General features: G+C 42.8%; 1 protein-coding gene across 1 annotated transcript in view; it reads left to right on the plus strand.

Annotated features, from left to right (window-relative positions):
• The window catches only part of CFAP221 (cilia and flagella associated protein 221), a gene marked incomplete at both ends in the record, with an annotated part of 117,304 nt that overhangs the window by 12,963 nt on the left and 78,997 nt on the right, over positions 1 to 25,344 (plus strand). The window contains 3 exons of the mRNA XM_080690092.1: positions 6,937 to 7,023; positions 7,143 to 7,241; positions 9,044 to 9,144. Of these exons, the coding sequence (XP_080546218.1) occupies positions 6,937 to 7,023; positions 7,143 to 7,241; positions 9,044 to 9,144 (287 nt within the window). The remainder of the gene's footprint in view (positions 1 to 6,936; positions 7,024 to 7,142; positions 7,242 to 9,043; positions 9,145 to 25,344) is intronic.

Genomic DNA, 25,344 nt, shown 5'->3' on the forward strand with positions numbered 1-25,344 from the left:
GATTGCCTTGAGATGCCAAAGGGGAGAATCCTACAACCCTTTTTATCTTGGTTTTCTAAGGAAGCTCTACAAATTGCCCAAGGATGGGATGATTAAATCTGCATTTAAAGCCATAATAAATTGTTCATTAACATTGGAGACCGATCAGTTCTGGTTAAAGGGTTTGAAACATTTTACTGGCATTCATATTGAAATCAGTCCTTCAATTCACGTTGCAGTTTGAAATATAGCCCTCAGTTTTCTCAAAGCCATGACCCCTTACATTCTTTTTGTACTTTGCGGAAAGACATTTGCATGCAAAATTATATCTACAAAGTAAAACAATCCATTAGTTTCCCTAGGATACAACTAGTGTTGCTGTTGCCAGCCCCAGACAAATTATTAACCTATAAAGCCTAATTTTTTTTTTTTTTTTTTTTTGCAGTACTGGGGATGGAACCCGGCCAAACTCCACCCCCAGCCCTATTTTTTTATTCTTTATTTTATTTTTGAAACAGGGTGTCACTGAGGTCTCACTTAGTAGCAGAGGCTGTCTGAGAACTGTGAGCCTTCTGTCTCAGCCTCCCAAATGCTGGGATTACAAGCATGCACCACCACACCCAGTTTAAAGCCTAATCCTAAATGAACAGTTTCTTCTGGCTTTCTGAAATAATATTACTTTTCAGTTTCCTGATACAGCTTTTATGGACCCCTCCCCCAACACACACACATACACACACACACACACACACACACACACACACACACACACACACCAGATCTCGCTTCTCAGAATTAGAGCCATGAATCTCAGTGGCGTATCCCCAGCATATGAAGGTGGGGGAAATTGAAGCCACAGTGTAAACATAATGCATCTTTCTAGAGTGTCAGTTTTACTCTCAGAGTTTACAAAAATGCAGTGCAGATCAAAGTTTTAGGGTAAAATACATGACTAACATGCATTTTAAGATAAACACTTTGAGGAACTTATCCAGCTGCTTGAACTTAGCCCCAGATTCCTTGGGTGAAGTGGAGACCTTCTCTGAGAAACTGTGCTCACAAGGAGAGGGCTAAATAAGCTCACCTTGACTGTGCCCCAAGGGTTTACTGGGGGCAGATTCTGCCTACTGGGATGTGCAAGGTGGAAGGTGTGAAGGTGGGGAGGGGAGTGAAGAAGGCTCTGAGCCCTGTTGGGAAAATTCCTACAAATCCTGAGTACCAGGTGTTAAGCCCATAGCTACTTGGGAGTGGGGTGAGTTTTATGGGGTGTTTTTGGGGAAGGGGTATTGAGATTGAATCCAGGAGAATTCTACCTTTGAGCTACATGTACTCCAACCCTTTTTCTTGTTTATTTTGAAATAGGGTTTTGCTAAGTTGCTGAGGCTGGTCTAGAACCAAGGATCATCCTGTCTCAGCTTTCCAAATCCTGGGATTACAGGTATAGGGCACCATGTCTAGCAGGGAGCAGTTATTAAAGTCTGCAGAAGGAGCTGGATTTTTTGTTGTGGTCAAGGTGTGTGTGCCTTGGCAGCAGTGCCAGGGGGATGGGATCTCAGGACCGGATCAGCTCCCAGGGAAACAGAGGTCCTGGAGGGCTAGGAGTCTACTGACCTCCAAAGTGGAAGACAGTTATCTTGCCTCAAGGGCACTGCTGGTTTACTCTTATTTTTATATGTTTTCAAATAAACTTTTAGTATAAATTCAAAATGTTACGGTGGGAGAACTGTTAAGGGGGCCCTATTGGGCTCCCAAACTGTAACAGTGAGGGTGTAGCTATGGGTTCTTGTTCTGAGCTCTGTATAGAAAACAATAGCCCAAACTCCTATGAGATTAAGCAATATTTATATTATTACAAAGATGGAAAGATAGGACATAGTTAATAAAGCCCCATACCAGAGGTAGTATAGGGGGGTGACTTGAAAAGAAGTCACTGAATTCTTCTACATGCAGAGCATTTTTGTTTTTTGGTGATATGGGGTTCCTGGAAGCCCTTCTACCTCCGGGCTACACTCCCGGACCTATTTTTTTTTATATTTTTATTTGGAAACAGGGTCTTTTAAGCCAGCAAGAATGGCTTCAAATGCGCAATCCTCCTGTCTCCGCCTCCCAAGCACTGGGATTACAAGCGTGCACCACCATGCCTGGCACATACAGAGCATTTTTATAGATACATGGTCCTTTATCTTGCTCTACCAAGTAATCTTCTGACCTAGGTGTAAGTCTGCCCATTAACTCCGTACAGGCCCCTCTTTTATGATTATGGGGATTATGATTATGGGGATTTCTAGCTCTGCCAAAAATCCTTCCTGCCTTACTGCAGGTGTAAGCCTAGGTTTCTTTGTTAGGACCAGAATGATTAACAAAGTCAGGGGTCATGTGGCATCTGCTCTCCTTTGACAGAGGTCTGTACCCTCCTCCCATACTCTGTACTCTCTTCCCTCACTCTTTGGGAATTCTTAGCTTTTCTGCTAGATGGCATTTATTATGTAAACCTGTTTTTAGAATATGAAGGCCCTAGGTCCCAACTCTTCTATCTACTTGCTAATTCGTTTAGTGAGGGTACTCTGCATTATAACAGCTGCCTGAGTGCCTGGCAGTAATCAGGCTCTGAACTTTCTACATTTTGAAACCGGTTTTTGATACATAAATACCAAATTCATTTTCCAAATTCATTTTCTAATACATTAATACCAAAGCCATTTTTCGGTACCAGCAGATTAATACCAAAACTATTTTCAAATACATTTTGAGGCCATTTCTCAATATCGGCACATTAATACACAAGCTATTTTCAAATACATTTTGAAACCATTTTCCAGTATTGGCACATTAATACCCAAGCAACTTTCAAATACATTTTGAAGCCATTTTCCAATACTGGTACACAAAATATACTTTCTAAGTACTTAATTCTTTTCTCAAGAATTTTTTGAATAGTATTTTCCCCAGTTTTAGTTTTAAGTAAAGGCAGGAATACCATTTTATCTCTGAAAGGAAATTGCTTTAAACAATCCAAAAATAATGTTGAACTGCTAATACAATATACAAAGAAAGCTAGGTAGGACCCATAGTTTGGGCCCTGTGATAACACTGAGGTATGAGGCAGTAGGAGGCAGAGGAAAGAGCCCTAGACCAGGAGTCTAGACCTACCCTGTGCCACAGCAGCACCAAGTGATTCTGTCTTCATAAAATAAGGGGATTACACTAAATGGTCTCCCTGTCCTCCCAGGGCTCAGACAACACAGTCAACAGGACAAACAATATGCATTGGTCTATGTATCTGTTTTTATGCTGATACCATGCTTCTTTTGTAGTATAATTTGAAATCAGGTATTACTACACCTCCAGCTGAGCCAGTCAGGTGGCGTGTGCCTGTAGTACCAGCTATTTGGGAGGCTGAGGCAGGAGGATTGGTGGAGACAACAGGAGTTCAAGACCAGCATAGAAAATATGCAAGACTTTGTCTCAAAAAAAAAGTCCTTATCCAAGGAAGGAATTCCCTTCGTTCACTACTGCTAGTCTGTTGGTAGCCTGTCGACCATCAAGCATGGGGAGCGAGGTGCCCAGCCCTTCAGTGTTAACTAGTTTTTATTTTACTTCAACTCTCCAGTAGAAGCTAAAATTTCTTCCTCTTCCTCTACTTCTCTTACCTACATATCTAAATTTCTGTTTAAGTTTGTTATTTCTCTATTGATCCAAGTTAATAATTCCAGTTCAAGAATCACTTAAAGATGCATATGAGAACCCATACCCATATGATAACGTACATTTTTGTCGTGAATGAGATTTATGTCATTTTTTCATTAAGATAATTGTCCAGTGTTTTCTTATTTCTATTTTTAGCTCACTTGACCATACAGGCATCATCTTATGAATTCAAATGTGCCACCTTCAAGGTTGAAAGAGATAGTGGGTGTGTTTTTATTTTCTCTGCCAAATCAAGATGGGTCAGGTATTATTTTTTTCTATATCAAAGTCTGAGTTAGCCCTCTACCAATGGGTACTGCTAGATCTCCAGTCCCAAGAGCCCCGGTTCCTATCTCCCAGGGGCCATTCAGGAACAGCAGGACAGCTGAAGCAGCCTCACAGACCTGAGGACAGACCTCTGTTCTTTTGCCCATGAAGTTGCTTATTGCAAACTGATTTAGACCAGTGAAGTTACTTCTAGTTTGGAGTAGATATTGATTGTCTGGCCCTGTGGGAGATGGATGTCATAAGTCCCAATCCACCAAGTCTTACTACCAGAGAGTCTACTGCAGTACAATTGAGTACAGGGGTGGGACCCCTCATCTGAAAATCCCAGACCTCAAATGTAGAATCTAAAACTTTTGAGCACTGACATGATGCCACAAATGAAAATTTCCACACCATGAAACTACCTTATGCATAAAATTACTTAAAATACTGTTTAAAATTACCTTCAGATCGTATGTATAAGGCATATATGAAACATAACTAAATTTCATGTTTATATTTGGGTCCTATCCCCAAGATGTCTCATTCTATATATGCAATATCCCCAAATACTAAAGAATCTAAAACCTGAAATATTCCTGGTCGCAAGCATTTTGGAAAAGATATCTCAACCTATTCAAGGAGAAATTCTGCCACACATATAAACACTTATTAGCAGGCATGGAAAACAGATCGTTATAATCTCCAGAAAATCCCAGCTGTAACTCCTGGCAAGGAGCTTTGCTGACAGTGGATACTGCAAGTGACTGACAAGTTTTTAAGCAAAGTGCAAAACACAGTATATAAGGGAATCCTAGGCTTTTTTTAAGTGTCATTCTCAAGGATATTGGGCTTCTAGGCTCTCCAGATTCTCATCTGTCTTTTGAGAGTGGAAATGCCACTCCTGCTAATCCTGGAGCCCCTCCAGCACCTACTTTGGTGAACGTCATCGAAGCTTTCTAGTTGTCACTTTCAGAGTGTGGATGCTGGATGAGGACCTCTCAGTGCTCACTGAGCGCTCCCAGAGAAAGGATTGCTGGTTTCTCTAAGGTTAACCACCCCCCTTCCCCAGGGGAGACACACTGCAACCGATTCACACACCCTTGTTTGTTGCACTGGCTTTGCTGAATGGCAAGGCCATTTGTCATTAATGACATTGTCATTGCTTAAATGACAAATGATAGAACCACTTCCGCTCCCACTTCTCCCTGGACTCCCAGCTAGAAGCTTCTTCAGTCCTTCCCCCATGACTAGCATAGGATCAGAGGTCTTTGTCAAGTCTAACAGGCCCATAGCACCTCTCTGTCCCCAAGGGCTCCGCATGTGATGAGTCTAGCACACCTGCCCTCCCAGTCTCTCTTTAAAGATCACCTGTGTGTGGAGCCCCTGGGAGACCAGCCTTGACCAAGACTGTCCCCTCTGAAGAACCTCTTGGAAGTCATGAGAGGCCTCGGAAAATTCTTTTCTAGGATTTTAGTATAATACAAGAGGAAATAAAATGAAGCAGGGTCATAATTGTGGCACTTAAGGTAGCAAATAGCCATTTCTTAACACCACTGTCCTCTCCTCAGAAGATAATGTCTAAAGTATAAATTAGGGCCTTGCTGGCCATGAGGCCTCAGGCACAGGCTTTCTGGCCCCAGCATCATCAGCTAAACCTCTGGCCTGGATTTTGGAAACCAGAAGACTCTTAACTCTCCCCTGACCCAGGCGAAGACCAGTTGTCTAGAACTCGAAGTTTTTGCTTCCATCTCAAGCAGAAGAAACACTCCTCTGTTCCTTAACTTGTCTAACTTATCTTCCAAGTGACCTTGTCCCTGAAGGGGCCTTTTCCTGCCACTGTCAGAGAACCATCTTTTCCTTTGACCCAGCCACACTCTTCCTGATTTTCTGACAGGCTAAGTATCCCCTGGCCTTAAAGCCAGTGGCATGTAACTAGAAAGCCTGTGAGAGTTGGGGGCTGGGCTCAGCTCAGGTAAACCTCAGGACCAGGCTGAGCTCATCCCAGCGTGCACACGTGACCGCTGAGGACTGAGGAGTGGACGAGGACCAGGCAGGGGCTAGAGCTTTGGCATTGTTTTAGAAGCATGAGTCTATTTCATTGTTCTTGTTCTTTAAGTGGTGTATAATATATTTAAGTGGTGTATAATATAGTTAAAAAACAGAAAATGAGCTGGACATGGTGAATGCTTGTATTCCCAGTATTTGAGAGGCTGACAGGAGGATCACATATTCAAGGCCAAACTTAGCAATTTAATGAAGTCCTTTACAACTTAGTAAGACCCTGTTTCAAAATAGAAAGTAAAAAATGGCTGGAGATGTACCTTGGAGGTAGAATGTGCCTGGGTTCAATCTCCAATTCTGCCTCCCCTCTACAAAAATGTTTAAAAATATAACACACAGCTGTAATCCCAGTACTTGGGAGGCTGGGATAGGAAGATTGCAGGTTTGGGGTCAGCCTCAGTAACTCAGGAAGACTATATAAAAGATAAAAATAAGCTGGGTGTGGTGGCACATGCTTATACTCCCAGTACTTGGGAGGCTGAGACAGGATTGTGCAGGTTTGAAGCCTGCCTTAGCTACTTAGTGAGGCTCTTAGCAACCTAGCAAAACCCTGTTTCCAAATAAAAAATAAAGTAGGGCTAGTAGGGGTATAGCCCAGAGGTAGAAGGCTGCTGAGTTCCATCCCCAGTAAGTACCACAAACAAAAAAAATAAAAATAAAAATAAAGAGGGATATAGCTCAGAGGTAGAATGCCCCTGGGTTCAATCCCAGTGCCAAAATAGAAAAAAAGGGTTGGGGATGTAGCTCAGTGGAAGTGTGTTCACTTAGCACGCTCAAAGCTCTGGGCTTGATTCCCATGTGTATGTGACCGTATACAAACAAGCCAAAAAATATGTCCCCTCAAATCCTTTTCAGAGCAAGGGTAGGAATAAGTAAATGAGGGGATGAATGTGCACATCAGCCAACGGTGTCTTGACTCTATACATCTCTCTCACCCAGAGCCTGGTCAATGTTTCTGATGAAGACACACATGTCCATATCTTACCCCCACAAACAAAATACTTCCAGATCAACTATGTGAAAAAGGTAAGCGTCCTGGGGCACCTAGTGCGCGGTGGCCTTGCCGGGTCGGGTTTCCGCTGTCACTCACCTGCTGCCACTATGAGGCCTGCAGCTCGTCCCACAAGAGCCCACTTGCCTTCCAGGAACACCGCCTGGTCCCTGGCCTGTCTCTCACGGTCACCATTACGTTTTCTCCCAATGAGTGGCGATACTACTATGACTGCATCCGCATCCACTGTAAGGTAAGTTTCCTAAGGTTACGCGCGCGCGTGCGTGTGTGTGTGTGTGTGTGTGTGTGTGTGTGTGTGTGTGTGTGTATGGGGGAGGCAGAGGTCAACACATATCCTCAAGGGAGGAGGAAACACAAGTGGAGGGACCAGTTTGAGCCTCCACAGCACTGCACAGGGTGTTCCTCTGCCTGGAAGGAGTGTTACCCGGGAACGTGAACCCCAGCCAGGAAGGTGTTGGTACCGAGACACTGTGTGCCACCACTTTAACGTATTCCTTTTAGTGCTGAGCTGAAAAATTAACTGCCACCCAAGTTGTGATTATAAACACTGGCAACTGGCTCATGTCTTGTGCAGGAATGTCCACAGAGGAGGCCCTGGGGCCTGTGGGACGGGGAGCCTGGTGACCTGGCCCCAGGTGGCTGTGTGACAGGAGCTCTGAGGACCTTTTCTAGGTCTCCTCCTTCACCCTTTGGCCTCCAGCCAGGGCCAGCTCTGTGTGTTATCAATTCTTTCTTTAAACTGGTCACTGCAGCCCTTCCCTTTCTTTATATGGCAAAGAATCTTGGAGCTTGGAAAACCTCAAAGTTAAGTGCACTCGTAATGTTTCAAAATTAAAATGGAAGAATATGATTTAGTAGTGAAGGAGTTTCCTTTTTCTTTTTTAAGCAATGCTTCTTATTGCATAAGATCTATATAATAAAGTGATTTTCCTTTTTTAAAAGTCATAAAACTTTGTAAAGTTAATTTTACAAATTGATAGCACTGTCTTATCACACCTGAGACCCTCTCCCCTAGGGGAGGGGGGCTTAGACCTGAGATCCCCTAGGGGAGGGGGGCTTAGACCCAAGACATTTTAGATTAAGAAGCACATTTCCTTAAGAATGGGATAAACCATGCTTATTATTTTTTTAGTTTCAATTTTTTTTAAAGAAGCCTAAAAATAAAGCCAGAAAACTATTTACAGAAGGAGTGTTCTGTACTCTGCAGAAGAAAAATTACCAGACTAAGCACTGAACACAGCACCAGGGCGTGTTTTCTGCCACTTGTAGGAATGTTAATAACACGACTTCATACTGATGCACTACTTCTAATTTTTAAGGTTATCATTTGATTTAATTTTTAAAGACACTTTTAAGGAATGGTATGATTATCTTCATTTTGTGGAGGAAAAAGCAGGTCTGGAGATGTCGAAGGTCATACCTTGTTCAAGGTCGCAAGTTCCGCAGGAGTGGAAGCAGGTTTCTACGCCCTCCTGCCAGTAAATTACTACCTGTCCGGCTTGGATTGGATGAGTCTGTGCTGGTTTTCTTTCCCTTGGGCCACCAATCAGCGTTTTTAGTAATTTTTTTGAAATGGAAGTAGATTACCATTTTCATATCTATGAGAGGACCTTGTCTTTAGCTTCCTTAGATAATAGTCAACATCATTTTGTGTGTGTGTGTGTGGTACTGGGGTTCCTGGAAGCCCTTCTACCTCTGGGCTACACTCCCAGACCCATTTTTACATTTTTATTTGGAAACATGCGGCTGGCTTCAAACCTGCGAGATCCTCCTGTCTCTGCCTCCCAAGCGCAGGGATTACAAGCGTGCGCCACCACGCCCGGCTTGGTCAACATCATTTCAATTTAGTATACTTAAAATATTCTACACTTCATTTATGGCTAAGGAAACTGAATATTTCTAATGTTGTAATTAATCATAAGTTTCCTAAGGAAAAATTTTAATGATAAGTAGAAAGTGAAAAATCTACAGGTCTATCTTTAAAAATCATAATTTTCAGTATCTTGAACTGGACCTTTTTCTCGTTAATTTTAGGGAGATGAAACTTTGCTTGTTCCTATCCATGCCTATCCTGTCATGAACACATTGGACTTTCCCAAGTTTATCAATCTATCAAATGTTCTCCTTGGTGAAAGGTGAGTTACCAAAATAAACCAGCAAAATTTTGTCATAGATGGGGAAAGTTAAGAGACGTTCACACTAATTAATGAAAACTTAGACTTGTGTTTTTTCTAGTGGAAGTTTATCCTTCTGCCTAATGGCCAAACAAAAGAACAAAAACTTCACATAAGAAACTTTATAACACTCATGAATAGAAACGAACCCTAGTCAAGGTATCCAAAGAAAGAAAGGGAATGTGTTGGATTCTTTAAATGTGGTAGGGATGGGGAGTCTTCAGGCATGGCTTGATGTAGGGACTTAAATCAGTTCACAGAAGCTTTTCTCTCTCTGTGCCCTGGCGCCACGGTGAAGTGGGTGGTCCCCACTGCTGACCCAGTGTCTCCTGAGGACAGGCACCCAGCCGGCTACTCTGAGGGGAATGGGCGGCGGGAGCAAGGGGGAGCCCATGCAAGACTTCTGGGAAGAGCACATGCCTGAGCCTGCTTTAGGAAGATGGTTAGACTATAACCAGCCGGGGAGGGAGTGAAGGAGGAGTGAAGAGTTGGAGCTCCAGGCAGAATGGACGGGAGGAAGCAGGGGTGTGAAATGGCACAGCACATCTGGGCCTGTCTAGAACATTCTGTGACCGGGCATGTGTTGCAAGACCCATGGCAGAAGTGAGTGAGAGGCCTCAGGCTTTGCTGGGAAATGTAGATTTTACCCCAAGGCCATCACTGAAAGGGTTGAGCAGAAAAATATGCTGGACATATCTCCATTTTAGAAACTGCACTCTGGAAGTCCTGTGCAGAGGGCTGGAGGGACTGTGGCCAGGCCTGCTGCGGTCAGCCAGGTGAGGAGTTTGAGAGGCACAGAGAGGTTATTTTCCAGGATCACACAGCCATCATGAAGCAGAGCCTAGAGGGAACCCAGGCAGAAGTTTTCCAGAGCCTTCAGGGTTTGTGCTCTGAATGTGACACTGTATTGACACATCTCCTTTTCTTATCCAGTCTGTGGCTTCCTGTTATAACATCACAAAATTAGGCAAAGACACACTTACCTTTTTTAAAAGTTTTATTGAGATCTAATTCGCATAGCAAAATTTTACCAATTTAAAATATATAATTCAGTCATTTTGGGTATCTGCAACAATCACCATGATCAACTTTAGAACATTTTCATAATCACCCAAAGGAATTTTGTACCCAATCCCAAACCCTCACTTCTCAGAGGTCCCAGTCCTAAACAAATTAATTTATTTTTTGTTTTTATGAGTTTTTCTATTCTGGACATTTCATATAAATAAAGTCATAGATTGAGGTCTTTTGTGACTGACTTTTTTCACTTAGCATGTTTTCAAGAATCACCTCACTTGTACGTCATCTAACTTAAATCAGTACCTAATTCCCTTTTTATTGTGGAATAATATTCTATTTTATGGACATACCACATTTGATTTATCCTTAGTAGATGGAGATTTGAGTTCTTCCCCCTTGGGGGCTTTTGTGAATACTACTGTTATAAACATTTGAGTATATATTTTATATGGCTGTATTATTTTTGTTTCTCTTGTCTATATACCTAGCAATGGAATTGCTAGATCATATGACAACTCTCTGAAGAAGCACAAATTCAATAAAAGGTGGATTCTGAAGAATATATTTTCCCTTTGCACATAGAATTGATTTAGGCAAAATTGTCTAAAGTCATGGGTTTTGTATTTAATACCACTAATTTTACTTTTTTATCGTGGAGTTGCTGGGCAGAGCTTCTCCAAAAATAGATGGCCACTTAGTCCATTTCCCACAGGGCCATGAAGTGGACCTGTTTATATTTACCCACTGAATTTTCGGTGGTTGAATCTGATAGCTGAACATTTTCTTTACTGAATTAAAATACCACGTGGACACTTGCCAACTACCTATAAACAACTTTGATGGCTTAAAAGACCTGGTGAAATGCACCTTGACAACCTCTGTAAATAACAGAAGTTGCATTCCACTGTCTGTCCAACATCTCTAAGTCAAACGCAGCACTGTGGGGTTCAGAGGCTGCGGCTCTTCTGCTTTTCTGTAGGCCCAAACTGCTTCATAATTGGATAATCCCCACCATCACGGCTTGTTAAACACGGTAGTCACTCCACATCTTAGTACTGAGCTAAAATGCACTCTCATCTTTCCTGTGCATATCAGGAAAGAAGAGCATGCTTATATTAGACACAAAAATTTTCTTATCATTCCATTCCCACAGTTCTGAAAAGATTTATGTTCATTCTCTTGCTCTGTAGTTTCTGCAAGTGTTTTTCTGGTACCAGATAACCAGCTGGAATTGGCAGCAAAGGCAGTCAGTTGACCAGTTGTTCACCCCTCCCTGGTCTGTGGCACATCACGCTGACCCTGAGGACCAACAGTTCAGCGTGCTGTGGTCACGTGCATGTGAGTGCCACCAGGTAGGGATGGACAGCCCAGGAGAGGGCCTGTGCTGGACCTGGCCCTATGGCGAGGCTGCCAGGCTCCCAGGGCAAGCTGGCCCTGTACTCAGCTTGGGGCAGCAGAGGCCCACATGAACAGCATGAATGGAGAAGGTCTGTGGCTACTCCATTCCAAAGCCAGAATATTTGTCTTTGGAACTTTTAAGTCATAAGTTTAGCAATTTACCAAAGGTCACTTTTTCTTAAGCAGTGAACCTTGTGGCTCATTTTAGAAAGCACAAAAATAACCAAGCTCTGAATATGATGTTAGAGTGACTGCGAGTTCTGTCACTGTTCTTGGGTTTTAAACATCTGGGTTACGCCAGGCGTGGTGGCGCACGTTTGTAATCGCTGCGCTTGGGAGGCGGAGACAGGAGGATCGCGCAGGTTCGAAGCCAGCCACGCTGGCTTAAGAGACCCTGTTTCCAAATTTAAAAAGTATAAAAATAGGTCTGTGAGTGTATCCCGGAGGCAGAAGGGCTTCCAGGAACCCCAGTACCACCAAAAAATAAAAAATAAACATCTGGGTTACACTGGGCGTGGTGGCGCACATTTGTAATCCCCTCGCTTGGGAGGCGGAGACAGGAGGATCACGCAGTTTGGAAGCCAGCCGCACTGGCTTAAGAGACCCTGTTTCCAAATAAAAAAGTATAAAAATTGGTCTGGGAGTGTAGCCCGGAGGTAGAAGGGTTTTGGCCTTGACCTGTGATCTTCCTATCTTAGCCTCCCAAGTACTGGGATTGTAGATGTGCGCCACCACACCTGGCTAGAATGTGCACTCTTATCTAGCACTGAGAGGGAAGGTGGGTTGGAAAAGTTGCCTCATACAGACAACACCAAGCCTAGTCTTGCACTGTGCCAACTGTGAGCCTTTATATGAGGGGCCAAGAACTGGCTGTAACTGAGTAGAATGAATGTGTCAGGAGACAACTATAAAACTGATCAGCAGAAAGAGTTTTTGAGGGCCTCTTTACTTGAAGAGAAATAATTCACATTTTTCAGCTTGTCAAGGCAGGGATGCACATAGTAAGGATTCATTTTATGCCTACCAAACTCAGAGTCAGTTGGAAGGAGCAGCCGCATTTTGTGAATGAATGCTAACGAGGGTGACTTGAGCTCATTAAACACTTGTTATTTAGCCCCTGCCTGGGATTTGGGGACAGCAGTGAGCTTCTCTTCCAAATTCAGTATTTAGATAAAAGTCACTGTGACCTAACAAGAGCTTGGGTTTTCACTACATGAGAAATTCTCCTTTCTTCATAGTTAGAAGTTCTTCTACTTAATATCTTTTATTGATTATCAATCTAGTTACTCATCTTGACCCTGTCTCCTTGCTCCTTCTATGAATTTCAGCAGGAAAAGATTATCTAACCTCTAAGCTATAGGGATCTTTATTAATAATGACAGAAATGACATAAATGTTTCCCTCTTTCACTTCGTAAAAGTGAGCGCCAATTTGAGATAGTCACTGAAGAGAGCTTCCTGTGAAAGATCTCAGTTAGCTTTTATTCTTTTTGTCTTTCTCACAGAATTCTATACTTTTGACTCCTTGGAGAAAGCAGTGCAAAGGTTGAAAGCCTGAAGGTAGAAAATCATTACCGATCTTGTGAAAGTCTAGCTTGATATTATATACTGTTTTTCTCCCTTGAACTTTTTACATTGTGCTCGATTGATTTGTGTGAAGGGTAGAGCAGCACAAATTGGCATCACGAGCAAATGAATGTATGCATCGGGGCAGGAGTTGAAAGTGGAGCATTTTTCTTGCTTAGAGTCTTCTAGCCTGTATAAATTTTTCAAATGATTCATTATATTCAACAGCATATGCATATTGTGACTTATAGGAAAACACTAAACTAGTAACATATACTAAGCAGTAGAAAACTTAAGCTATTATTATTATAAATTTTTTTTTTTTTTTGGTGGTACTGGGGATGGAACCCTTCTACCTCTGGGCTACACTCCCAGACCTATTTTATAATTTTTTTTATTTGGAAACAGGGTCTCTTAGCCAGCGAGGCTGGCTTCAAACCTGTGAGATCCTCCTGTCTCCACCTCCCAAGCGCGGGGATTACAAGTGTGTGCCACCACGCCCGGCCTTAGAATCTCTTAAATAGCTATTTTTGTTAAATATGTCTTCAGTTTCTTATCCCAAATTCTTATATATCACAATTTCAAAACCAAGCGTATTTGAATTTAAGTTGCTTTGCTTTAAAAACACTTTGTTTCTTATTCCAGTGTAGAGTGAACTTCTTGTTTCACTAATTGCTGGGAGCCATGAGGCCTGGGAGCCTGGCAACTGGGTGCCGCTGGCTGTGTGAGCCACAGGCATGGAGCCGGGGAGTGCGGGCCGATAGAGCTAGCATGTGGTTCCTTCTACCCTGAACTCTGAAAGAAGAGGAGGCTGTTGGTGCTTTTAGCTTTTAGTGTGTCCTCTTATCTTCCCCCATGAATGGTCTGTTTTTCTCAACAGAGGAGCCATCGGGCTGCGGGCGCTTTCTAGCTCCCTCACATCCCAGTTAGCGGCTTCCTTTCCCTTCAACTTAGAATGGTTAAAATGCTAGTAAATTTTGTTACTCTTATATTTATTTATTTTTATTTTTATTATTTATTTATTTATTTATTTATTTATTTATTTATTTATTTATTTTTGGTGGTACTGGGGTTCCTGGAAGCCCTTCTACCTCCGGGATACACTCCCAGACCTATTTTATTTTTGGAAACAGGGTCTCTTAAGCCAGTACAGCTGGCTTCGCACCTGTGCGATCCTCCTGTCTCTGACTCCCAAGCGCGGGGATTACAAACGTGCGCCACCATGCCCAGCTACTGTTATATTTAAAAGGGTTGCTTGTGTTTTCTTTTCAGTTCTAGGGGTCAAAACCAAGGCTCCTAGTCCTTTTCAAAACCAAGGCTTACGTCCAGCTCATCCTTTTCTCTGGGCTCCTGCCACAGGCCCTGCTTCCCCTCCAGGGAGCCACCCCCGAATTTCTCTCCTTACCCCCCCCCCGCTCCCATTAGCCCACATTAGCTGCCACTCTGGGGAGGTAGAAAGAGCTATTTCCTGTCACATTTATTATTATTATTAATATTTTCTTGTTAAGTAAAGTTACCATGTGATCTTTAAAGGATCTTTATAGGAAGTACCCAGAGTCATCAGACTCACAGAGACAGACAGTAGATGGTGCTCTCAGGAGCTGGAGGAGCAAGGAATGGGGAGCTTGTGTCTAATGGAGACAGTAGTTCAGTTTTGCAAGATGAAGAGTTCTGTGGATGGATGGTGGTGATGGTTGCTGAACTTAGAATGGTTAAAATGCTAGTAGTAAATTTTTGTCACAGTTTTACTTAAAAGGGTGGTTTGGGTTTTGTTTTTGGTTCTAGGCCTCACACATAATAATCACGTACTCTACCACTGACTGCATCTCCAGTCCTAAAGGGTGTTTTTGAACTCTGAACAGGCCACTTGTTATCTCCACCAGATGGCAGATATGATGCTTTCTGGTCCCTGTCTTTTTCTGAATTCAGTTCCTGTCCAGCCCCCAGGGAAATGCCTTAACTTCTTTTATCAGGTGTAGAGAGGTTGTTACCTTGTACATTCAGCAAGTTTTTGATTTCCTAAGCCACAGGCAGAGTGAGGGCGAGGATGGGGCAGTGCTGCCTACAGGGAGGAGCTGGGGCTGGACCAGGGACAAGGAGGCCTTCCCGGGCATCCTTTCTCTAATATTGGTCTAAGCTTAGTCTAAAATGCAGGCAGTGCTTCTTCTCTAGGTGTAACAAATAATTAAATGCCTGTTACTTGGACATTTCTGTACATAAGTTTGTTGTTGTCTATAATTGACTATATCATTAAGGATCCTGGGTTTCCCTGCTTCCTGTTTAAGGCCCCAATTACAGTGAAATTGTGTCTTTGAAAAAAAAGAAAAAAGATAAGCAACATGTGAAGAGTTCGAGATTTGCCCACCTTCCCAAATAACGGAGAACACACAAGGAATGTAATTCCAAGCAGGGTTTATTGCTGCAGCGTGTTCCTTGCCAGCAAGGGGCCTTCCCGGATCGACGGCACTCACCCGTGGGGAGGAGGAGTCAGTCGTGGTCCGGCGGCCCCTAGCCTCCGGTTCCCTCTAACTTTATAGCCGGAGTAGGGGGTGGGCACACACACCAGAGCCCGCCAAAGAGAAGCCCGCGAAAGATACATCCAATCAATTAAACTGGTAAAAAGGTACAACCACTAAGTTTAAAGCAATCACACATCCATTTGAATTACAGCAAATGGTTTCACAGAGCTGCCTCCCTACGTCATTGCCCGCCAAGGGTCTCCTTTGTCTTCCCTATGGGGGGATGTGCGCCCGTGCTTCAGGAGCCACCCCTAGCTGGCAAATGTTTCCCGTCAGATAACTTTTATGGCTTCCAACATTCCTTCCGTATCACCCCTGTCTGAAACAAATGGCTATCTCCTCTGCTTGGACAAATGGCTATCTCTTGACACTTATCTCTGGTACCTCAGCCAGGGTCTTAAGCAGGTTATAACAGAAGTAAGAAGTTTGCCCATTTATTCAATTCATTGCTTACACAAACTGCTACCTTCTTATCCTAACCTTATATAATATTCCCTTAACTCTAATATTGGCAAGGGCTTCCTTAACTAAAACCTCAGGCTGGGGAAGACTTTTCTTCCTGCATTCCTACACATGTATCTTCAAAAAGAACAAAAAGTGTGGGGTGTGGTGGCGCGCGTTTGTAATCCCTGCGCTTGGGAAGCAGAGACAGGAGGGTCGTGCAGGTTCGAAGCCAGCCTCGCTGGCTTAAGAGACCTTGTTTCCAAATAAAAATATAAAATAGGTCTGGGAGTGTAGCCCAGAGGTAGAAGGGTTTCCAGGAACCCCAGTACCACACAAAAAAATAAAGAAAGAAAGAAAGAAAGAAAGAACAAAAGAAAGAAAAAGAAAAGAAAAAAATATCTTTAGGAAAAGAAACATTTTTAAATTTTAAATTTTTAAATTTTTAAATTTGAAATGTAAGTTACTCTGAGCTCTTTATATGTTTTCAAATTATTGCCTGTTTGTTTGGAACTTGGAAGTCCAACTTATTAGGCAACTAATAATGCCTCTCATATTCTTCTCTTTTTGTTGGCTGCCTTCTAGACATAGTAATTTATATCTGAAGCTTAAGTGAGAGTGACTGGCCAGTCTCTAGATTTCCTTCTTTTTCCCTGTGTACATGAAAGGAGAGGAGGTTGGTACACTTAGGAAAAAGTCTTGGGATTTGTCTTTGCACACACTGCTATAAGAAATCATCACAGACTGAACAGCTTAAACAGCAAACATTTTTCGCCATCCTAGACTTTCAGCCCAAGATCATGGTGCCAACACCGGCAGGTTCTGTTGAAGGCCCTTGTCTGTGTTTCCTCACGTGACAGTAGTGGGGTGGGGATTGTAGAGGACTCTGGCCCCTTCTTCCTCTTAAAAGAACACTAATCCCATTGTGGGGGGTACTCAGGTCCTCACCTAACCTTAATGACCCCTCAGAGGCCCCACCTCCATCATGGGAATCAGGGCTTTAGCTAATGTGTTTGTGAAACTTGGTCCACAGGAGGTGTTTCCAGGTCTTTCTTGATGATTTTCCTTGTAAAAAGCTTCACAAATAAAGTTCAGAGGGATCAGTGTCAGGGAGTCACAGAGAAGAGGACTGCTGTGCCAACAATGAGACAGCATTAGCTGGTCTTTAGTATCAGAGACCTAGGGAGGCACTGCAGGACAGCAGTTCAGAGCTCAGGGTCTGAGACCTCTGCTTTGAATCCCAAGTCACCTTTACGACTGTGTGACCTTGGACTTCCCCAAAGGTAGTTTATTCATGCATAAAATGGGGATAATCATGGCACTTACCTCATAGGGTAAATTAAAGGTTAACTGAGATATAAGTATATCTCTTAATATGACTAGCACATATTAAGAGCTGATGCAAAAAAATTCAAAATTGCCAAATTAAGATTTTATGCAGAATAAAGTAAGATAATTATTCACAGAGGGATAAATGAAATGGGAAGGAGAGATGCTGTTTGGTTCCATCTTTCTATGTAACAAACCACTCCAAAAGTAGGGGCTTAAAAGAATAACAATCATTGATTTTGCTCATGGATCTACAATTGGCCAGGCCTGATAGGAAGGGCTGATCTCTGCTCCATGTAGCCATAGCTGCTCAACTGCCATTGAAATTCTACTTCCCAGATGGTCCACTCACAGGCTGACTCTTATCTGGGAGCTCAGACACCTGAGGGCTGGGAGCCTTAACTCTGGTCTTATAGGTCTCTCATAGGCTGCTTGAGCATCCTTGCGCAATGTTGATGAGGGTCCAGAATGAATATCCCAAGAAAAGTGGAAGGCACCAGTTTCTCGGGCCTTGGCCCTAAGAAACAGGCACTTACCTCATAGTGTTCTCTAGTCAAGTGGTGACAGAGCTTGGAATCAGGGAAGTAGGCCCAGACTCCACCTCTCAAAGGAGGGAATGTCAGGGTTTGTAAACCGCTTTGAAGACCATCACAGTATGTAACCCCAAAGCTTGCCCAGAATCTGGATAGTTGCAATAGTCTGGGACATTTGGAAGGGAAATATGATGTGCAGATATATTATTGTCATCCACATCTTGTAATCTACGAGTGGTTCCCAGATCAATGAGCAGTTGAAAAAGAAAAAGTTGAGGCTGAAACAGGAGGATCTGGGTTCATGGACAGCCTCAGCTACTTAGGCCTCTGCAGCTTAGTGAGACCCTGTTTCAACATAAAGAATAAAAAAATCGGGCTGGGGATAGAGCTCAGAGGTAGAATGCCCCTGGGTTCAATTCCCAGCACCACACACCAAAAAAGGGAAAAGTCCTACTACACTGACTCGACCCTAAAATGAGAGGGCTGAGCCTGTTGGCTGCAGGCATTGATAGCTGTGTGTTCCTGTCTGGGCATGGCTTGTCTTGTCCACACATTTTTGTGGGAAGGCCCTTTCTCTTGATAATGTTTCCCTCAAACTTTACATAAACATAACAATTAATGGTCAATTGCTTTTGCTTCTGAATCCAGCCATCTTGGAATAGCTTGCAGTAGTCATGCTTTTTGCCCTGTGCCTTTTGTTTTCCAGAAAAGAAGCCAAATCCTATGTGGTAAAGTGTCCTGGTCACTCTACTCTCTAGGTATTGGAAGCAGTAGATTAGAGAGGATGTTTGATTTCACATTATCTCTAGTAACTTCACAAAGCACTATCCTTTCAAAATCTCAAAGAAATAACAAGGAAGAAATTTGAATATATTTTACTCTTTTACTTTTTTTTTTTTTTTTAATTTGGAAACAGGGTCTCTTAAGCCAGCGTGGCTGGCTTTGAACCTGCACGATTCTCCTGTCTTCGCCTCCCAAGCGCGGGGATTACAAGTATGCACCACCACACCCGGCACTCTTTTACTTTCTATAAGGCAAATTTATGTTCTCCTCTAATAGGCATATAATTTGGACATGATTTTAATGTAAAAGCTTAGTATTTAAAATATTTGAGCTGGATTTTATCCAAGAGTGGAGAATAATTATTTGAAAGTACTTAATATATTGTTATACATAGCCCTTGCATAATTGAGAAAATGTTTAATGATAAAGTAACAGATTAAAAAAATTGTGGCTACCTCCAAAAGTACTAACTTCTACTTGCTTTCCTGTTTTAGTTGCTTGCTTCCTATACATTCTAGAACTTTCATCTCTTATTTACTTCTGAGGAGTAATAAGCACAAGATATGTATATTCATGGTTCTTTATTGTAGATCGGTTTCAAATGGTATTTAGCAATGGGAATTTAGTTGAGAATTTTTAATTCTACCCAGATCCTATGATATTCTGTTTCTTCAAATATGAAAAACTTCAAAATAAACAAAACTTTATATTACCTAAGCTTCTTATTGACCCAAATTCACCTAGACCATTCTTGATTCATTATCATGGTAGCAGCCCCACTAATTTGACATCCATAATAGGAACAGTGGCAATGAGCACAGAGTCCAGAGATTCCACTGAAATTTGGATGACTTGTGCCACTAAGTCTCTTGAATCATGGTGTTTGGAATTTTGTACCTTTAAGAATTGTTTATTTTTCCTGACTGGTTAATGCTTCAGGAACTTGGCTTCACATAATCATCATTAAACAAAAACCTTGACACGTTTTCTATAGGAATTATAAGAGCTGTGAAGTTAACTGAAAACTGTATTTGTGACCAGTAGGAAAAGTCTCAAAAGAGTTTTTTGAATTTGTTTCAGTTCAGGAAGATGTAACCAGGCGGGTTTTAGCAGAATGGCCCTAAGGGTCAGCTCATACGTGGCTGGGACAGCTCTGGGCAGAGCCCTGAGGGTGCTGATCTGAGGGCTGCACAACCCTGGGGCTGTGCAAATCCCAGCCTAAGCTTCAGAGGGCACACTGGTCAGTTTAATGGTTTGTGTTGTCTGTTACCCACAACCTCCCTACTTCTCCACCAGCCTCTGTCACTTGTGTGCTGATGTGACTTGCAGTGTTGATTTAATCTGCCCAGGTTGGGTGAAATAATCCACCTCAATGGGGCCCAAGAGTCTGTTAGGTTGAATGACCTTGAAAATGTAATGGCTTCATATGCTCTGAATTAGGAAGAATCTCAGAGAGTTGAGATTGACTGCAGCCCGCCAGCAGAGCCTGATTTAGGACAAGATTTATGAACTTAGTTGAAACCCCTCTAAAGTGCTCATCTCACTGCTGGCTGAAAAGAACACTCTGTATATGACCCTCAGGCCTGTCCCTATTGGTAGTCTCATGACAGGTAGCTCATAGAACAGCTACCTTCACCTCACAAAGACATCATAAGGAACAACGTTTAAAAATAAAGGCAAGTGAAGATTAATTAGGACCAGGACGCTGCCTGGCAGGCCTAAGAGCCCTCTGCATTCAGTGTGCAGGTCTCTCAGAAGCACATTTAGAGATCTGCTCAAGATGAAGCAGTGAGTTTACACTGTATGGCACCTCTTCTACTCCAGACAGTAATAGTGACAAATGAAATATAAAAAGAGCCTTCCAGAGTGACACCCAGCTCAGAAGCCAGGCGGTCAGTCAGCTTTGGAGTGGGAACAGAAAAGAAAGGACAAGAGAGAAACTGGGTGAGGCCCACGCAGGCGCAGGCTCTGAGGCAGGGAGAAGGTGGCAGGTGGGTTCACTCCCATGGGTGGGGTCAGGCAGCCACATGTCCCGTGGATTCAGGGGCTTCATGCCCCCCTTCCCATGAAGGAAAGCTGGAAATCCCTGCTGGCTGTTACCTGGGCCTGGACTTTGTACCCAGACATGGACAGAGGGCAGCAGAAAACAGGAATAGCCAGCTTGTGATGTGGAGTGAGCGAAGCTGCCAGCTGGACCTGGGGCTAGTAGGTAGTCCTAAAACAGCTGCCTGGTGGGACCCTGTGCAGCCATAGACAGCAATGTAGAGTAAGTCCTTTCATCCAGGATGAGCCTGCACATTCAAATTTCAAAACACATGAGTAAATATCATGCTAAGAAAGAAATCCAGGAACAAATCATCAGAACAGAATTGGGAACAGAACAGTTGGATAAAGACTTGAAAATGTGTATATTTAGAACCCTCAATAAAGCCAAAATAGGTGGAAAGTTTTAAAAGACCAAGTAGATAAGAAGAACCAATTTGAAATCTTAGAAATTCAAAATAGAGCCGGGCATGGTGGCACACGCTTGTAATCCCAGCGCTTGGGAGGCTGAGACAGAAGGATAGCACAGGTTCCATGGCCAGCCTCAGCTACTTAGTGAAGCTCTCAGCAACTTAGTGAGATCCTGTTTACAAATAAAGTATAAAATAGGTCTGGGAGTGTAGCCGGGAGGTAGAAAAGCCCCTGGGTTCCACCCCCAGTACCACAAAAAAAAAAAAAGATATTAAAAAATAGAGGTAGATATTAAATTTTAAAACCTCAATAGGTCAAATAAATTTTATATTGATATAAAGAAAATAATATACTAAAAGATAATACTTAGGAATTCATCCAGAATATAGCATAAAGAGATTAAATGTAAAAGGAAAGGACACTAGAAAAATAGAATCAGGACTGAGACGCTCTAACATAGGAGTGTTGATAAGAATTTCGTCAGGGGGCTGGGGTTTGGCTCAGTGGTGGAGCATGCTGAGCATGTCCAGCCCCCAGCACTTCAAGAGAGAGAGAGGAGTGGGGTGGGGAGAGCACTGCAGAACAAAGTGGAAGGGACACAGAGAAATCATATTTTATGTTAATAGCTGAGAAATTTTCAGAATTAAATTTAAAATAAATAGGAAGCTTTCAAAAGGTGCATTCAAATATCAAGCAGGGTAAGATAAATTCCTACCTAGATACATGAGATTTAAGTGGCAGAATATCAAAGATAGACCTTTAAAAGCTTCCAAGGAGAAACGAGGGGCTATATTATCTGCCAAAGAATGACACTGGCGGTCCTTGATTGGCAACAAACACACAGGGAAAGATGTGGAGTAAATATTTTCAAATGCTAAAGGAAAATAAACAGTCAGCCTTAAATTTTTTCCCAGCTAAATTATTGTCCAAAGACAGGATAATTTTATATACCTAAGAATTTACTGAACACAACCCTCCCTAAAAGCAATTTTGAAAGACATACACCAGCAAGATAAAAAGAATATTCTACCTGGATAGGGAGGCGCCATGGGGATCCAAGGATGATGCTGAAGTTGATTATATATGTCAATACAGTTAACAAATAATGAACTTTTTTTCATGTGGCACTGGGGATGGAACCCAGGGGCATTCTACCTTCAAGCTACAGCCCCAGCCCTATTTTTTTTATTTTTTTTACTTTTCTTTTGAAACAGGGTCTTGCTAGGTTGAGAGTCTCACTATTTGCTGAGGCTGTGTCCAAACCTGCAATCCTCTTGTCTCAGCCCCCCAAGTCCCGGGATACAGGCATATGCCACTACATCCAGCTATGAACTATTTTTGAAATTAATATTTTGTTTAAAATCAGTTAAAACTAAAACTCAGCACAGAATACAGAAGATAGAGAGGTAAGAAATAGTCTTCAGGCCAGATGTGGTGCACACTTGTAATCCTAGCACTTGAGAGCCTAAGATAGGATGATGGCAGGTTCAAGGCCACCCTTAGCATCTTAGCGAGGCTCTGATTCAAAATAAAATAGGGTTGGGAGTATAGATAAGAGGTAGAATGCCCCACTCCTGGGTTCTACCCCCAGGACCAAAGGAGAAAGAAGGAGAGGGAAGGAAGAAGACTTTGGTGGGCAGAAAACATAAAATAAGTGGTGGAAATAAATTCAAATCTATAACATAACAAATGAAAACAGATTAAGCTCACCAACTGAAAAATGGATACAAGTTATACACAGGCTGTTCATAGAAGAGGAAGCCCAATGTATACACACAATGATAGAAAGGCAACTTGGAAAAAAAGAGAATTAGCCGGGCGTGGTGGTGCTGGTGGCGCACACACTTGTAATCCCCGCGCTTGGGAGGCTGAAACAGGAGGATCTTGCAGGTTCGAAGCCAGCCTCAGCCACCTAGTGAAGCACTCAGCAACTTAGTGAAACCCTGTTTCCAAATAGGTCTGGGAGTGTAGCCCAGAGGTAAAAAGCCCCTGTGTTCCATCCCCAGTACAGAAAAAAAAGAAAGAAAGAAAGAAAGAAAGAAAGAAAGAAGAAAGAAGGGAGGGAGGGAGGGAAGGAAAGAAGGAAGAAAGAAAGAAAGAAAAGAAAAAGAATCTAAATAAAAAGAAGATACTATTTTACCTCCATCAGGTCAATAGAAGTTAAAATGCTGGAAAATCCTAAACATTGTAAACCAACAGAAACTCTCCTCTGCGACTGGTGGAAGCATACACTTGTAAAAGGGTTTGGAGGACACTGTGGCCACATCTAGTCAAGTGGGTCTTTTTAGCTTAGTACTTATCAGCAATTCCATTGCTTCAGGTGCCACACATCCACAAGAAACCACGCTCAAGGATCCATTGCCTCACTGAATAGTAAAAACGTGCAAGCAATCTAAATACCCCCCGCAGGAGAGCCAGTGAGTAAGTTAATAGAGTGGTGTAGTCACAGAATGGAGTGCCCTTCGCCAGTTCAAAGGAGGGCGTACAACTGCATGCTTCATCACGAAGAAGTCTTTAAAATGGCATGCATCAAAAATAGCAAGTTTCAGCTGGGCGTGGTGGCGCACGCTTGTAACCCCAGCATTTGGGAGGCTGAGACAGGAGGCTCGCAGTTCGTGGCCAGCCTCAGCTATTTAGGCCCTTTGCAACTCAGTGAGACCCTGTTTCAAAATAAAGAATAAAAAACAGGGCTGGGGGTGTAGCTTGGAGGTAGAAGGAGCCTGGGTTCCATCCCCAGTACTGAAAAAAAAAAAAAAAAAAAAAGCTAATTTCAGGGGCTGTGGGCATAGCTCCATGGTAGAGTACTTGCCTCATATGCGCAAGACCCTGGGTTTGATACCTAGCACCACCAAAAATAAAAATTTCAAAACAATAATGTTAAAAATAATTAATACAGTATTTTATATGTTTTATGAATACACATCTATGTGTATTCACACATATATGCAATGATGTTATATAATACATGGGAATGCTGGACAATAAGTATGAGTAATCCCTGTTAAGGGAGTAGAGAACAGGGAGCATCAACTTTCTGCAATATTTTATTTCTTTGAAGATATATAAATAATAGTGATGTGTTTTAGGCAAAGATTTGCTAGAACTTGGAAGTAGATTAAGGGCTTTCTATTTATTGATAACTAAAAGTATGTATGTATATGCAGTGTTGGGCGTGGAACCCAGGGCCCTGCACCCTGTAGGCAACGACTTTACTCCTGAGCTACATCCTGGTCCAATATTTTTCTTATATTTTGAAGTATTTCAAATATTTCACAGAATCTTTTAAAGGTAATGAATTTTAAAGTCCAATAAAAATACTTTGAGCATAATTTCTAAAACCACATTTGCAACCCCCATATTTGCTCCTGACAAAGGGGATATTTTGCTGTGCTCTGTTGAGCACCTGATGTGTATGGGACCCTGAGATAGTGCTAAGGTTACGCTGGAGGAGACCCAAGAGGACTCCAGCTCTGCATTTACAGGCTCGGTGTTCAGGGAAGACGGTGAGGGAATGTGTGTGATGGTGAGGCCCACCATCACCTGGAGGTAGACCGGCCAGAATGCTTAGCTCCTGAGAAGTCAGATGCCAGCTGGCTCTCATCTGCTTAAACTGTAACACTGCAGTGCTCTCCCAGAAGTAAGAACTGGGAAGATGTGAGAGATGGGTAGTTGGCGGTTGGCCACCATCTAGAAGTCAGGACCAGCCATAAGGCAGGAAGCCCATGAAAGGCTGTGACAGGCCTTTATGGCCTGGGAGCTGCGGGGCAGAGAAAAGGTGCACAGAGCTGAGGATAAAGAATCTGGCTGTTGGCCAGAGGAGAGGGGAAGAGATAGGTAGGTTAGGCAGGGACACAGTGAGTGATGGGTCACTTGAAAGCTGGGACTCAACTTCCTGCAGCTAAAAGGGGACCAAAGTGTGCTCCAAGACTGCACAGAATGCCAAGGCCAGGGGAGAGCTCGCCCCTCAAACCCCAGCTGACCTGGACTTACCCTGTGGAAGGAGACAGACCACGATAAATGTGGGGCTTTCTAAGACATGCCACCTCTGCGGCATCACAAGCAACAGCTGCGGCTTACTCAGAAGTCTCCTGGTCTTGGCAACAGAGTACTTCCAAATCT

The sequence above is a fragment of the Muscardinus avellanarius genome (genome assembly GCF_963383645.1).
Source record: "Muscardinus avellanarius genome assembly, chromosome: 2".
NCBI lineage: Eukaryota > Metazoa > Chordata > Mammalia > Rodentia > Gliridae > Muscardinus > Muscardinus avellanarius.